This window comes from Bombus pyrosoma, linkage group LG11, assembly GCF_014825855.1.
Source record: "Bombus pyrosoma isolate SC7728 linkage group LG11, ASM1482585v1, whole genome shotgun sequence".
Taxonomy (NCBI): domain Eukaryota; kingdom Metazoa; phylum Arthropoda; class Insecta; order Hymenoptera; family Apidae; genus Bombus; species Bombus pyrosoma.
Genome location: NC_057780.1, coordinates 8,997,373 through 9,014,799, shown reverse-complemented (window position 1 = coordinate 9,014,799; position 17,427 = coordinate 8,997,373). Strand labels below are relative to the sequence as shown.

The following is a 17,427-nucleotide window of genomic DNA, read 5'->3' as shown; positions in this document are numbered from 1 at the left end:
TCGATTCGGCCGAACCGTTCGCGGAATCTGATTCTCCCTTAATCCATTTTTACCGACAATTAAGGCCACGAAGGGCAGACGCGGGTCTGGCGTCTGCCATCGACCGAAGTGCAATAACAATTCGAAACTAACGTTCGTAGAAGGAAGAAAACAATGAAAGGGAATAAAAGAAAAGGTGGAGGGAAGAGAAATGGAAGAGAGGTTTAGTTGCTGGTTGGTAGATAGGAGCAGAGAAGAAGGAGCAATTTCCAAACGGCAAAATCGCTTCTGCCGAGCGTTATATCGATCCTTGGACAGGAAGCGCACGAGCTTGCCGAATAAAAAGAAGAAACAACGTCGAACAGACGTCCGGGGTGGGTTGAAAAAGGTTACAAAAGATGAGTGCTGCGGGAGCAGAAGCAATAGGCGGGACACGAGGGAAAAAGAGGCCATAATGGTTCGACGAGCAAAGACCTCGAGTTTTATTTCCCGCTTCCTTCGACCGCGACGATTTTATGTAATAATTAATGAATATGAAACAGACCGGCCACAGGCCCTCGGATACAGCCAAGCCACTCGTTATCTTTATTTAAATCCTTCGAGCATCCCTTGTTGCACCCTTGTCTTCGTTTAATCAACCCTAAAGATCTGTTTATAACGCGGCCGAATAATAGCGAGAACCGCGTGCAAACACAGAATTGGATAGAATAAATATCGGATATTGGATAAGGTGGTTGAGAATTAAATTGATGAGAGTCGTGATTCGACATGGGGTAGTCCCCGCTAGGTAATGAAGTATCGATGAAGCGTTTGATGGTGTAAATTTAATTTCCAGTCGAGTTAACGTGAGAGCATTTTTGGAAAAGTTAATGTTTTGTCAATGTAGACAAGTGGGTTAAATATGACGATGGTTTCTAAGGCTAATGAGAAGAAGCTGAGAAAGAAATTCGAAGGGATAATCAGTTGACGATTGTTCCTTCTTTTTACAATAAGACACTATGATTAAAAACACACTTTCTCTTAAAAAGCATTTAACGCGATACTTCGACGTGAAGAACTACATAGATGAATTTACTTACTCGCGATATTCGAAAAGCAAAGAAACAGCTGAAAGAAAAGAAGTAACCGATCATCCATCTCGCGACTATTAACGTAGTTTGCTTACGTTGCGAGTGAGCTAGAACGAGAAGAAAATACTAGAAGAGTAGCATAAACGCAGCTTAAACAAAAGCTAAAAGACTTCACCATATAGTCCACATATAGAAAAGACGTAACGACAAAGCCAAAAAATGGAAATTTTCGTCGCAAGCAGTCTATGACGAAAAAGGAAGTGACCGTGTTTCGCGTATTTTTGCGTTCGCAACAAATACCAGTAGAACGAGAATCCGCGCGAGCAGAACAAAAGGCTGAAGGAAATTCAGGTCGCGAACCGTCGCGTACGCCGAGCTTTGAAAACGCCGTTTAAAGTTTCCCTTCCACTTCCCTCGGATATTTTTTGTCAAAGTGGCCACTCGCTTTGTCGGATTTGTCAAAGAACACGAACATGTCCTGCGGGCCAAAAGATCCGTGTCATCGTCCGTTTTCCCTCCTCCACTTGTTACGTCCTTTCAACGGGAACCAGACGTTTTCTGCACGGAAAACCACGTCGTCCCCGCACTCACTCGTCCCGAACAACGTTCGAAAACTTTTTCCACTTCCTACACCAGGCCCTTTTTTCTCGTACAGAATTTAAGATTCTCTTTCGTAGCCAGTTTGCATAAATTCCGTGGATGATTCCAGTAAATTTCTGTTTTTAGGATCATGTCAGGGGAAACAGATAAGACGGGGAAGTAAATTGATGCGTCTGCCTATAGAGAAGATTTAAATTTTATTGGAATCGGAAATTCCCTTTTGTACGCACTGTCCGAATAAATTCGTTCGATGATCCGAGGAAATTCGTATTTTTAGGACTTTGTCAGGGGAAATTGATATAATTGATAAGATTGGAAAGTAAATGCGAACGTGTGGTTTTGAATGATGGTTTCGAGATGATTCAAGACTCATTAGCATAGAAATTCACAGGCAAGCTGCCCAAATTTATTGGATGATATAGGCAAATTCATATTTTTTAGAGCTTCGTAGACTGATGTAAGTAATAAATAGATGCGTATAATTAATAGATAGATGATCTGAAAAAGGTTTAAAGTTTGTTAGAACCGAAGATGTTAGAGGTAACAATTGGAGCGTTTATAACGTGGCCCTGCAAAAGTTGGAAAAGACACTTTCGCGGTTCCTTCTTTCGAAGGATGCCTCTTGGCAGACTGTGATAAAGCTGTTAATACGAGAAGCTTAACGAGTGCTTTTTTTATTTCAACCGACGTTCTAAATTCCTCGCATTGCCCTTAATTCGGGAAAGTAGTCCGCGATCTTAAGCTCCATTCTGAATTTGGACCCTACGGCCGCGTAAAGAACACAGACGATGGTCGATAGAAAACAACGTGTCCATAACATTTCTCTAAACCGTCGTGTGTCGAAATTTCAAATTTTTCAATTGCAATTTTCTCTATCGTCCGTTAAATATCATAACGCGTATTAGATCGCGATACATAGAAATCGACAGTCTAATTGACAGTACCGTACGCTGCTTCGCCACACGCTCAACAAACATAAATCCAACTATCCACCAACGTGAAAGAAATAGCTAAAAATGGACGCCATAAACGTATCCTCGAAAGCACCGGACAAATTGCAACGCGTAATCGCTCGAACTACAGGTATCGTTCTAGACGCACACTTACCCCGTATATAGTTGGGAACGTTAGCGTAAAAGATATCAGCAGTTGCTTTCCGTTCCTTGGCGCAGTTCAAATCATTTTTCCGGGCTTGGTTTAATATTTAAACGGGGCTGCGCCATTCTTCTACCTAGTGTTTTTTAAAAGCACACCAGAGGATAACTTAATAGAGTGTCTTAGTTGCTCCATTATATCCTTTCCAACAATGCACTCCTGCCTCTTCCTCTCTTCCACCACCACCCCCTTGGCTATCCGCCCCTCTTGCACCCCTGCACATTCCCGTTCTTTTCGTGCTGCTCCAACATAGTTAACGTTTCATGATCCCTAGGGTCGTAACTATGGTTTGCAGTACTTGTTCCAGCAGCTTGAAAGTTTTATCTACGGCCGTACAGGCTGCGTGAAGATTTTTCGTTCGTAATTCGCCTGGCTGCAACGATAAAGGCCACTCTACTGGCTGGTCCGCGACGACGATATTAATTGCGATCGTTTCTCTGCTCTTCCGTTTCCTCGTTCACCCTCGTCGCCTCGTTTAGCGTCGTTACTCGTTCGTCGACGAATCAATCCTTGGGAAAAGGAAAAAGACGTGTTTCCTCTTTGATCGTTTTAATCAGTAATAAGATTGTACGAGGGAGAGAGGGGGTGTAGAGGAGAGACTGGCTCGAGCACACGAAGAAAATGCACGTACCAGATTATTTATTAACGGCAGAGCAACGTTGATTCCAGAATACGACATAGCTCCGGTGCGATCTTGAAAGAGACTTATTAATATCAATTCAAGTTGCTCCTTCTTTTTTCTTCCCTTCCTTCAAGCTTACAGCGAGCATAATGTTTCGTCCCGTCTTGTTGCTTCTAGCTCTTCCGTTATGTCTTCTGTCTCTTCCACCTGGCTTTGATTGATAATAGGGAAATTGATTACGTTTATGACCGCGTATTAGCTGGCCATACTACAGTCGTTCAAAAATTATTGACTTCTTTCGTTGAAATACCTCTGTAGGTTGATACGATGTAGTAATAGGAAATATGTATCTACTTCAGTGTCTTGTAAGATGATGCAGAATTAGGATTATTTTCAGCATTCAGGATTATATAATTTAAAGGAATGTAGAAGAAAAGAAAATATTTCATAGTGTGTATGTGTGTCTCTTGCGAAAGAGTCTGAGGAATTACTACAGATGAAGCGTAAAATAGCTATAGGTGATAATTGATATTGTTGGGTCGTAGGTAATCATTCATAGGAAATCAAGTTTGGTCTGATTATTTCATTTTAATTTGTATTTTATGTTTGATACGATAGTAATTATTATTGACTCGCATTACCTCAAATATAAAATACAAATGAAATTAACGTTAAATAACTCCCTATTTGAGAGTTAATATTTTATATGATTTAAGGGTTTGATGGCACGAACATACGATATTTATAACAAATATACGAGGCGTAGATATTTTGTGATAAAATATTCAAAGGATAGTTGAATCTTTAAACAATTTTATCATTTATTAAAAGAAATAAAGAATATCAAGGAAACTGGTATTTTCTTGTATGCATTTAATTACTACGATATATGTATAAAAAATGCATATTATAACAGCACGTAATAATTTAGAGATTCAACTTAACGATAGCAATTTTTATCAACGTTTCAGCATAAAAGGGTGACTACGTAGAAGATTTATTAAGAATCAGAAATTTTATCAAACGATAAATTTTAAGTAAATCTTTGTTATATTTTACAACCAAGGGAAATTATTTTGTCCCGTTAGAACGAGAAAAATAATTTTCGTTTAAAAAAGAATTGGCCGATGGCTGAAAATCCTGTCAGGACTGGGAGATTGGAGTTCCTTGAAAAATTAAAAATCAACACGAATAGAAAATGAAAAATCATACGGCACGGTCGTTCCGTGTACCTTTGGCTGATGGAAAAAAAATGTGGAAATTGAATTTATTCTTAGGTTTTCGAAAGAGTTACCAATGTATTTCATTTGGAATTTTCTTCTCTTGGAAAACCCTGTTAAAATACGTCTGAACTTATTTTAGAGGCGTCTCCTTAAATCAAGGTTCGTGAGTTCTAAAATTAACGAAGAATTAAAGAAAATCATGAAACCAGTGAAAAATACAATAAAATCGTTTCTGATCAAAAAACAATTACGAACGAAAACAAAATCAAAAGTTTTAGAATTTGTATAATTTTATAAGTTTGAACAACGTAGCTTAATATATTTCTATAATTATATAAAATATAACAAGTTTATATAATATTATAAAAATCCATATTTTTATAAATTTCACTGAAGAGACATCCTTTTCGTCGCTAAATATTAAAATGATATCCCATTACTTTGGATAATTTATATATATATTTGCATGTTTTCTGTACAATTTGATACGTTCAAATTGAAATAAATCACTGGAAACACCTTTTCCATCAGAAAGTATTCCAGTTGGCTATGAAATATATCAAAGTAATTTGTTACAAATATCTTTAAAATTTCATAAATTTTAATATTCATCTCTTTCGTTCAAATAATACGTATCTTGTAAATTGATTCATAATCAATGAGTCGTTCTGTTTCGTCCGGAAATTCGAACACCTTTAGCACCCGGAAAGGAACGACGAGAACTCTTGGGGCAGACTCGTGCATGCTCGTCACCCAGTCGGATTTCACACTTTGGACTAAAATTTCAGTGGTTTACGACTAGTTTACAACTAAGTCCCGTGAGTTACTCTACTTCTAACTGTATCCACGCAAATTCTCGCTGTCGTTCGCACACGTTCCATCGTTCGTCGTGAGTTACGAAACTCATCGTTTTCGAAGTCAATAGACGTCTTTCGTTAATTGCATCCTTGTTGCGTCTATTTCCTTTGTTAAATTACTGTACCTCAATTAACTCTATTGGATCTCTATTGTAAAAATTGTAACTAGCTATACGAAACTGAAATTACAATTTAGAGAAATAAATTAGAATTATATATGTTTCGTTAAAGTCAATAATTCGTATCGCAGTTACCTTTTACTATTCAAAATCTATTTAAATATAAAATAACAAATTTGCGTATAAATAGAAATGTAATATATATATATATATTTGAAATTAATGGAGAAAAGTAATTCAGTAACAAAAGGGAAGCTGATCTATTTAACATAACGATATATAATAATTGTAATAGAACTCTAATGGACTTCTGATTAATATTTTATAATTATCTAGTTGTCAGCTGTGTTATTTATTTTCTTGATTAATTATTTTCAGGAAAGGTATTCCGAGTTCCGAGTACATTCTCGACGAGTAAAATGAATCGCCACAGTGAATTTTGTAAAAGAAATAATTTATGCTGCGAATGATATCCATTAGCCAATGAAACAGTCGTATAATTAACATCAAAAACAGACTCCATGACAATCGTTTAATTAATATCGAAAATAGTCGACAGTAATTTTCATATCTCTCTAGGTACATCACCGACGACAGGTATCAATTAACCAAGCAGCGATATCATTAAATTTAATTAATACAGGATAGACGACTTGGGGTGTCAAGTGCTTAGTAAAATAATTAATGTACATTCCGAAGCGAACGTTCCAAGATCCTTAATGCGCGGCATATAACATCCTCCGAACATTTTCAGTCTCCTCTATAATCTTCTTACGTACGCTCACACTTACAAATATAGAAACATCAATATTTTTTTTCATCTATAACGGTTGTTTCTAACAAGCAAAACGCTTCTTCCTTTATCCATTACGAGTAACAAACAAGCAGAAATAATTAATACTTAACGAAGTATTATAGAAATTTACATATAGCCACGTTCAACGTCGTGTAATTGAAATTCTCGCTGTGTGTTGATTAAATTTCGTATATATATATATATCGCGTTTCAGCAGTTCGAGTAATTTGTAAACGCGGATCCTCGCGAATATTCGATAAATATCGATCGAAGTTATGGAATGAAAAAATTGGAACAAATAAGCTGAAACTCGTGCATAATTCGTTGGTGATTGAAATACTTTACAGGTATGGAATTAGACGAGAGACATCAGGAAAAATATCGCTTATCATAGCCGCATTCTCGCGTGTTGCGCTTAATAGCTGCGTTGCGGAAGTTGCGACTTCTGGAAACGAACAGGTGTTGCTTCGGGTAAAAGCCTGTCCGGTCTTATTTCACGATGATTTTAACAGGTGTCTCGAGAACGATCAAGAGCGTAAGCCGAGTAAATATTGTTGAGTACGCAACGTCGCGAGTATCGAATATCTTTAAGAGAAGGTTTTGCTTTTACACCGTTGTAATCCTGTTATTGCGAACTCTGTTAGCCGATATTCGCTTGTCATTCATTCTTATCAACTTGTGATAACGAAAAATCTTATCGACGAGGAAGTCTAATTACAGCCGTTGGTAGAACATTGTAACGTAACCATATTGAGACGAATAAATGGTAAGAATTTCGTGTAAACAGAATTGCAACTAAAAGCAATCAGTTTGAGAATTAAAGCTATGAGATACACTTTGAGGGTTTTGTAAAGTTTCTATAACAAACTATAATTCTATAAATATTCCCATATCCTCTTCGAACGTTCTTTTCTTATGAAATATTTCTATATTTTTATTTCTCTCTTGTCTTATTAATATATTTTCGTCAAACGAGAAGACTTCGCTTCGAAGGAAGTATTTTTCAACTTGGAGTATTTTCGCATTCTACTGTTATCGATAAAACGTTGCAAAGAGAAGTCTTCGAACGAGACTTCTCTTTTCTCAAATCGAATAATAATAATTACTATGAAACGTATTATGAAATAAATCTAATTCATAATATCGATCTATTACGTAGAGATAAATTTGCTTCAGAGAAAATAATTTTCACGGCTAAAAACGCAGGAAACTTTATCGTAAAATATGAACGAACGAGTGTTCTTCTTTTCCTATGCGATTTACTAAGTAACACCCATGTATTATCGTGAAATTCGTTACGGGGGTGATCCATGTTACAGCCCTAGAAGGAAGAAGACTTTAAAGTGTGTGATCCTATAGAAATAAATTTAATTTAGAGTTTTCTTAATCTATAGTATCTTTAGGGTAAGCTTTAAGAGGATCTACTTAGTTTTATGGAAACGTGTATGTGTGTCCGCGTGTTTGTGAGAGACGGATAAGAGTTCGCATTTGGACATAGTAAAAGGGAAAGCCTGAGAAAATCGAGCCGCGAGACGGTGAAATACGTGAGTTACGAAAAAGGCGAATCACTTTTTCTCCTTTTTGCTCTATTTATTTTATTCTTGATCTTTCTATCTTCTCTTTTACCTACACATTTTACACGTACGTTTTCTGGACATAGAGACTATTTCGTCATTTTATTATCTATCGCAAAACGTTAAATAAAATCTGAACAGGTAAATTCTATAATTAATAAATCAAGTTTCGAAGAAATATAAGCGTTTTCTATAAATAAAATTCTAAGCATTTTTACTCCAATTAATCTGAAGATTAGCTCTAATCAATCCTTCTAAGACGAAACAAATACTACGTGTATATAGTAAAATTTATTATATGTATCTTCAAATCAAATACAAAATTATGGTTTATCTGCTGTTTCAGACAAAGAAGTACAGAAGCCTGGTGAAAACAAAAAGGAATTGCTCAAATACGACACTCATGGTTCCATCGTCATTGTACCAACCGCTGACGACAATGATATGGATTATACATGCGAAGCAAATCACCCTGCCATACCTATCGACATGCCCTTAAGAGAAACCATTAAACTCTCCGTCTTTTGTAAGTATAATTTTCCAATATTCCCATGCTACGATTATTACCATTATTATTTTTATATCTGAAAAGTAGCATGCAACACCAAATCTTTACAAATTCGTACATGTGCCACTGTATTTTAACATTTGCAAACACACAGAGCTTTTCATTGAAACTCCACTTTATGCGAAATATACATTTTTTTACTTGTATCATGTTTCTCGAGACCCTCGTGTTTCGTCAAATATTTCAATTTTCAAAGACAATTATCGTTAGTATTTCTAAATCTCGAAGTACGATCACGTAGCAAATAACACGGTAACCAAACAACGATAATGCAGGCCAAACCACCTGAACGAGTGCCCCGACGAATTAGTTAATTATCAATCATCTAAATTGCATCGATCACGGGACGTGCGTCACCCGGACGGTTTATCGAGCATTTGCCCGACCATTAATTACTAAAATTACAACGAAATTATACCGGTGATAATTACAATTATATCCGGTATAGGTACCAACGTAACGCGTTACGTCGAACGAATCCATCGAACGACCATCACAGCCGTCATAGCGTGTTAATTTCACGCGTCGCGCGGTTCTATTCACAGCTTCCGGCCAACTTTTATTGAGAAACTTTTTCCATTACTAAAACAACGAAGATCCCTGTTCACGTTCAATGTCCCTGTCCAAATCGGAAGTTGCATGATCGCATCATTTTACAGATCCACCCGGCGTGCCGGTTATCGAAGGGTACACCGAGGGAGAGACTGTGAAACGTGGACAACAATTGGAGCTAACCTGTCGATCTCGAGGCGGAAATCCGCCCGCGCAGATCGTCTGGTATAGAAACAACGAACAGGTTAGGACCGTGTATCGAACCGAGGGTAGCTTTTCTGAAAGCGTGTTGTCGCTCATCGCGAAGGCTCAAGACAATAACGCGAGGTACAGATGCGAAGTGTCCAACATTATGAGCGTGGAGCCTATGAAGGTGCACGCGGATCTCACTGTGCTTTGTAAGTACTCGGAGAACCGTAATTTTTGATTATCAGAATTTTTCTTTTATGTTGAGAGAATAGTTATTGTATATGAAGATAACATGGTAGATACCTCTTTGCGGATTCTTTGATTTTAATGTCATGTTGTGGGTAAATAGAAATATTTTAATATCAAATAGCCAAAGATGGAGAAGTCCGGTTAGTTGTAGTTAAAAATATAATTATTACGACAAACGGTATTTTCATATTTCGATATCTTGGTATTATACGAGCAATATCTTTTTAAATCGTAAAGGATGTGGAGAAATGTCCTAAAATTCTAATAACGTAGTATTAATTAACAGCGCAGTTAATTATTCGTTGCATTAAACAAATAGAATAGAAATGTTCTTCTCGTCTTAGGATGACCAGAGAGAAATATAAAAATAGTTAAAATAAGACCATCGTGCGAAAGAAAGCCGATACTCAAAGTACCATATGCACTTCAACGAACAACAACGAAATCGAAACGCTATAACTTTAACCAGCTTCCACCCTGGTAGCTCGTGATTCGCACTCGTTTCACATCCAGGGAGGGCTTTAAATCACTGACCGCTGAAACTACAATTGTTTCTATCCCCCAGTCGCGCCATCCGGAGTGACGATCACGGGGCCCACGGAAGCAAAGGCGGACGAACAAGTGGTGATCACCTGCACCACGGAGAACTCGAATCCTCCGGCAGATATCAAATGGACTGTGGATGGTCACAATTTCGAAAGCAACGCCTCTAGAACCGAGCCAGCTCCTCAAGGCGGCTGGATCACTACCTCGAACGTAACTTTCAACATAAATCGCACGAGCCGCAATATCGTGGTGATATGCGACGCGTCCAATGTCAAGCTGACCGAAAACGTCGTCAGAACGCACACCATAACCGTGATTTGTGAGTAACGCAATTTGACAAAGCAGACAATAGACAATTAAACGAATGACTGCATTGTAAATATAATCCCGGGAACGCAGTCTGGTCTTAGACAGCGAGATTAATATGAAACTAATCCGCAAGCTAGCTGAGACTTCGCGTGTCTTGTCAGTTTATCCGGGATCTATGAGCAAGTGGATCGAGAACAGTTACGTTCGGACATGAATCCCGATACCTATCCGTGTAAGACGAACTTGCAGACACAATTAATTTCGTCTTAGTTCAAGGGACATCCAGATTCGTGATGAAGTTCCTCTGTTAAATCCCAAGCGTAACAGTCTTGTCTCGTGATGCGTTTTGTTGGCCAATTAGAGTGTGTTAGAGCTTCGTGGATAGATGTCACGATATTGTATATTGCTCGATGCTAGAATGGAAATACGAGCGTTGGTTTATTTGTTTTGCGACAGATCCACCGTCCAGGCTTGCCATCACGGGTTACGAAGAAGGGACGACGATAGACGCTGGCACAGTGCTCAGATTGATGTGCACCGCCACTTCCGGAAATCCACTCGCCACGTTGAGTTGGTACAAAAATGATAAAAAGGTGAGTGGACTGTTTCGTCGTGAAATTGAGATTTTTTAGTCACTGCTGATGAGTGGCTTAATAGCGTTGGAGAAGAACGAGTAAATACGGTCGATCGGAATGAACGGAACTGAAAATTTTAATTAAATTTCTGTCATACTCGTAAGCGAAGTTATCACCTTTTAATCTGATTCGTTATTCGATTTTAATGCGCTTTATTCGATCGTTTTATACTTGTCTCATGCGCTAGATTTATTGTACTTTTTAATAGGAATTTTATAGAATAACTTACATACGAAATTTCATTGGAATGAAATTAAAAACTACTAATATTTCAAACATAAAATATAAACGTCATATTTTACGATTTTATTTTAAGATAAAAACCAGATCTGACGATAATAGCGGCATTGCTCGATTATCTTTCCCAATTTCAAGCAACACGCATGAAAGGGACTATAATTTTGCCTGCAAAGAGACGAGACGAATAAAAGCGCAAGGCACAAGCAAGTGTATTTATTTATCCATATACTTTCTGTTTTAGATACAAGGAACCACGAGAACGCGAGATCATGCGGTTTCCAGCGAGCTAACGATACTCGTAAACGCATCCGACAATAACGCGCGCATACGATGCGAAGCAGCGAATTCCGCAACAGAAATTCCTCTCCTCAAAATGCTCGTCCTCAAAGTGAACTGTAAGATATACTATGCTATATGTATAGCATAATACCTTACTATATTCTGTTTAATAAACAAAAATTCGTCTCTTAATAATGAAAGTGAAGGAAAAAAAATCTGATAACTTACAACTTTTGCTATTATTATTATTCAACAAATTATTGTGCAAAGAAGCTCACAAAATAAATCCTTTACTTTCTACTGTCCCGCCCTATACACCCTAAACTCTAAAAAATCTTCCTGCCCCTGTACTCTAAATCCTAAAATCTTCCCTAAAGTTTCAAAGCCCTCGAATCAATCGTATTTCGCAAATCTTTTGTTTGCCAACTCCCCCAAAACCTCGCCATTGCTATCTTTAATACCATATAAATTATCCTACCTTGCTCTTCTCCGTGTCTGATCTTCGAATAAGTTTATTTGGGGCCGACAAGCAGCGTGGCAATTCCTTCCAAACAATTGACCCGAAATTACCATTGTTTTTTGCTTTAGTTCCGCCTGAGAAAGTGAAGATCAGCCGCGAGCCGCAGAATCTGCACGCGGGCCAAGAGGGCCGTATCATTTGCGAATCGAGCAGCAGTAATCCGGCAGCGGAGATGTCGTGGTGGAAGGGCGGCATCCCCGTGCAGGGCACCAAAAATGGCACTAAGCCCGGTTTACACGGTGGATTTCTGTCGTTCGTTGAGCTCACGTTGGACGTTACGGAAGAAATGAACGGAGAGGTGTACACGTGTCAGGCGAGAAACAATCAAATGGACAGGTCTATTCACGATGCCACCACCCTCGACGTATTGTGTAAGTATTATACAGCGAGCCAAGAGTGCGTCAACGATGAAAATCAGCGGGACATCGACATGATAGCCAGAACGATATCCGAATGAATATTTCATACTTCACGCTATATGGTCGATGTATCGCGGTGTATACAGTTTATGACAGTCGCAAAAAGAAAGTTGAAAATATTTCATAAAGTACTCCTAGGTTCGCTAGTACCGGAATGCTTTGCTCTAGGGAACTTTTGGATGAAAATATCGAAAGATGATTCTAGAGTCGTCCGATTTTTTTGTTGCCCGATGCGTTTGTTGAAGAGACAAGAATATGTGAATATTTTCGTTTTGTCGACGCTTAACGCTACTGTGATTCTCGAACTTTTATGTTTCGGTGTTGCCCTCGTTTGAGCGAGGAGAAAAGATTTTTAATGCTTCGACGAAATATTTGACATGAAATTGAAACGAGAAGTCATGCGTACGAGTAATAATTTGTTCGGGTTTTGTTCACACTTGAAATATTTTTGAACGTTAGAAAAGTGCAAGTGGTTCGGAAGAACGAGCAGAATTAAAAGCTATCATCAAAGGAAATTGTATTAATTCTATCATGGCTGAAATTTCACCCGGTGAATTTCCCTTATTTTAGAAACAAATGAAGTGAGATAAGTACATTTGTTTCATTATTACTCGATGATAGACGAAAAATAAAAAAATTATTGTTCGAGATGAACTTTCACCTATCATAGCCTTTATGAGTTAAGGTCGGTTGTTCTTTTATGTTTCCGACGTATCCAAGTTAAATAATTGTAGACGGAGAGTATAATTTTAACCGTTTGTTATAGACAAGCCGATATTCTCCTCGATCGAACCTTACGAATTGATTGGAATGGAGGCCGAACCTTTCGTGATTTCTGTTTCTGCCATGGGAAATCCTAATGAGATAAGATACACGTGGACTAGGGATGGTTTACCATTGGTCAGCAATAGCAGAAGGATATCTGTTCGCGCTTCTACCTTGAATATCACTAAACTGGACCGTCACGATGCTGGAACTTATATTTGTGAAGCAACTAACGAGGAGGGAACGACGTTTTATCAATTGAACTTAACTGTTCAATGTAAGTTTCATTTCGACTGATCAAACGATGCTAGATATAATATTTGTAGAATCTAAAATTGGAAGATTTACTAATTTTTGCATTTCAAAATTCTGAAATTTTACAACAATATGATGATCACCGCAGTTACATGTTATTTGTATCTTTAAACGTTTAAACGATCGTATTTCGTTGCTTGAGAAATTAATATTCCCGTGTGTACCGCGCGTTTTCCAGACTCTGCAAAAATTAAACGAACATCGACGTCAGGGATAGTGTATCCTCCTGGAATCGAAGCGAAATTGTTCTGCGAAGTGGATGGCAGCCCCATAGGAGACGAGTATGTCACATGGCAGAAAGTTGGCTCCAACTCGGAGCTCTCTGGTCGATATTCTACCTCTTTTATCAACAAAACTTCTTATCTCCACATCGAAAACCCTGATCAGGAAGACGTCGGAGAATATCAGTGCAAAGTTAACAATGGAATCGGAAACGTTACCTCCGAACCTATACTTTTCGTTACAAACTGTACGTACAACTTGATCGTTGATAATAACTTTTGATTTGAATATTTGTCTTTTTTTTCAATAAAATAATATATTGATATAGTTAAACCACAAATGATGAACACACCGTTGACGAGAAGAGCAGCAGCAAATAAAGGGATAAACGTGCATTTGTACTGCAAAGCTCGAGGTTCCCCTTTGCCACGATTCTCCTGGACATTTAATGGAAAAACTTTACTACCTAATGTTACAGAGCATAAATATGGCATTACCCACACTGACGTAAGTTTGATCTCAACTGTAGAATTTTAGAAATTAGACGATTTCCATTCTACTCCGTAAAAACTGCTTTAAAACTAGGAAATGTGCTTTCTATATTGATCTTTCGATTGTACGTGAATTACCATTCGCAAAACATAATTTCTTTCTCTTGTTTTCGATCAATTTAATTAATTCGTAAATATTTCTGCAACTTTAAATTTCACCATTATTTACTTTATCGTTTGTTACGCAAAGAGATATACGCGCTTTTTTAAATAAAAATAGAATTTGCGTAGTGAAAAGTCACTGTAAATATCCTAACGTACTCGATTTACGAATGGATAATTCCGAAATTTGAAAATTGCTCGAATAAGCCACGTAACCGAGTGTCCTTTTTGTCAATTTCGGAAAGCGTTACCCACCGGAAACCGCGAGAAAGCCCGAAACGTTATTTACCCCGGCGAAAATTGATCGTCCCGCCGTGCAATCTCGCCAAACGAACACGCTTCTGTTGCTCTTTTTGCAGCTAAGCGAATTAATTTCCGAGTCGTCGCTGTCCATTTTCCGCGTGACGTCGCACGATTACGGGAAATACGAGTGCCGTGCGATGAACAAAATGGGACAGTCGACGGATATCATACACCTGGACGTGACGTCGCCGCCAGACAAGCCGACCGACCTCGAGGTCTATAACGTCACCCATGACTCCGTCACCCTAATGTGGAAAAGAGGATTCGAAGGCGGTTTGCCAACCTCCTATCAGATACGTTGGCGGCAAGCTCTCGACTATGAGGATCGATATCACTATCTGGATGTATCACCGGGAGAATATAAAACCACGATAACGGCATTGTCCCTCGGGACTTACTATGTGTTCAGCGTAAAAGCCATTAACGAGAAGGGGGACAGTGGCTTTCTACCGGACCTAGTCAAAGTTCAGACGCTACGTAAGTTATCTTCTTTTCTCATTTTTCGTATTTAGAATATCATAATCCTAACACTATATGCCGTAGTAGCTGCTTAATTAGGGCAAAATTTGCCATTTTAGATTATGACCATTCTAACCAGGCTAACATAAAGGACCGTTCAAAACTGTTGAGACATTGAAAACGGTTCGACTAACAATTTTTAGATTGATACGACATATGATATTATATGGTAGTCATACTTCTTAGAAATATACGTTTTGTTATTAAATACATTAGATTACATATAGATTGTCTTTTAGTAGAATAGAAGTAAAGTAACAGTAATTTGAGATATTTTTGTTTAAAGAATATTTGCTTGGTTCAAGGGAAATAGTAAGAATATTACTGGGACGCATCTAATCCATTTATAATAGTAATGAAGTAGCTCGCTTAAGTAAAAGTATCATCATTTCATTCGTGAGAAAGTGAGAATACTTCCATGAACAGTTCTCATTTAAATGTTTACATGTCTTATAATTGTTTTCAAGTTGAGACGAAAGATACAACCGCTTGGTATGGTGGAGGAAATATAATGGATTTTGCTTGCTTTATTAAATAATTGCTTTGCAGAAAATCCAACGAACATTCCTCCGTTCGTATTTCATTATACCAGTTATACTTCCTCTTCCAAATCAAACTTTCGCCCTATTAAAAACGATTACGCATGTACATTAAAATTGTCATAAGAAAATAATGAATCGTAGCTTATATAACAAAAGATGTCCGCATTTTGCATTAAATTCATATCATATCTTATTCGTGCTTTAATCATCGCATCTCGATCTCTTTCTGCTAAAAAAACAAATCGAAAATAAAACGAAATCGGCACGACGTCTAATGAAATGCCTAGCTTAACGACATCGGACGTGAAGCTCTAATTAACAATCAACGACGGTGAAGCAGCATTTGTTACAGTACACCTAACGAGAAATATCGATTATCATAATTACCAGTATTTAACTGCTATTACGTAGCGTAAGCTGATTAATAGTCGTAATATCTGTAACGATGAAGTCTCGGACAAAGTATTACCATTGCTGATGGACTTAGGCGCGCTAATTAAACGTCGCGGACGCGACGGCGATCGTTTAATAATCGATCGATCCGAATGCTAAAATTGTAACTAACCATTGTGGACTGTGTCGTTGCATGAATAACAATTCGGTGATGGGGCGTTGGCTTGGCTTACAGGGGAGGCTCCACCTACCGACGTGACATCCAGCGAGATTAATTCTTCCTACATCATCGTCATTATCATCACTGTTTCTGCCTCTGTTTGCCTACTCATTGCTGCGCCCATAGTCTTTGCTACATTAAAATCGAAAAAGAAGGCCCAACGTTCCGGTAAATATAATCACTCAACCCTATATTTGTCTTTTTTCTGCTTTTATCCTGCAGGACCGAATAATGCGGAGAACCTGCCGGACGTTCTCTTGGATAAAGGGGATTTTACAATGAATTATATCTATACGTTCGCAGCAACCTCCCTCATCTTTTTTATCATTAATATCTTCATCATCGTGTTGTGGTACATTTTGAGAAAGCGAAATAAATCTCGTAAGTTAATTTATGTACAGTGAACATTTTGCTCCAGTCTTCTTCGTCGTCTGAAAGATATATATATATATATATACACACTTTATAAGAAATAAGATTATTTAGATTTAAGTTATTCTATAATGTATATCTAGCACATCGTTGCTGTCAAATTAATGAAAATTTGACGAACCCGTTCGCTTAATTCTAAAGATGTTATGATACTTGTGTTAGGCGTGTTAATATTATAATATTATAAAAAGACAAAGGAAACAGCAATCTTGAATATTTTGTAATATGTGTTCCTATCTTTGCGCAGGAATAAACAAATCACAAACAGCGGATATGTACGCACCATCGACCGTGAATGGAGACACCATGACCGGCGAGTTAAGTTCGGTTTCCGATGAGAAGAGCGACGTTAACTTCGACACTAACGATTACGTGGTCAGTGCGATCAGTCAGTATGTTCTTAGTAACAAGTAATGCCGGAGGGTAGGTTTGAGTTCTATTAACACATTTCTGTTCCGTTTAGCTTCCGTTTCGGACCCCCTTCGCTTCTATTATTTTCTTTTTTCGTTCCTTTTCTCCATAGAAATCGCGCTTAGAATCTTTCGATCTCTTTCTTGCATTG

General features: G+C 37.9%; 1 protein-coding gene across 7 annotated transcripts in view; it reads left to right on the top strand.

Moving 5' to 3' along the window:
* The window catches only part of LOC122572997 (nephrin), a 473,363-nt gene that overhangs the window by 454,153 nt on the left and 1,783 nt on the right, over window positions 1-17,427 (top strand). For 3 of the 7 annotated variants that reach the window (XM_043738804.1, XM_043738805.1, XM_043738806.1), the window contains 12 exons: window positions 8,342-8,521; window positions 9,223-9,513; window positions 10,119-10,418; window positions 10,865-11,001; window positions 11,525-11,678; window positions 12,151-12,453; window positions 13,268-13,543; window positions 13,760-14,050; window positions 14,132-14,310; window positions 14,816-15,236; window positions 16,449-16,814; window positions 17,113-17,240. In XM_043738804.1, the coding sequence (XP_043594739.1) occupies window positions 8,342-8,521; window positions 9,223-9,513; window positions 10,119-10,418; window positions 10,865-11,001; window positions 11,525-11,678; window positions 12,151-12,453; window positions 13,268-13,543; window positions 13,760-14,050; window positions 14,132-14,310; window positions 14,816-15,236; window positions 16,449-16,814; window positions 17,113-17,240 (3,026 nt within the window). Of the gene's footprint in view, window positions 1-8,341; window positions 8,522-9,222; window positions 9,514-10,118; window positions 10,419-10,864; window positions 11,002-11,524; window positions 11,679-12,150; window positions 12,454-13,267; window positions 13,544-13,759; window positions 14,051-14,131; window positions 14,311-14,815; window positions 15,237-16,448; window positions 16,815-17,112; window positions 17,289-17,427 lie in introns of all 7 variants that reach the window. The other 4 variants (XM_043738807.1, XM_043738808.1, XM_043738810.1 and 1 more) reach the window with 4 other exon arrangements.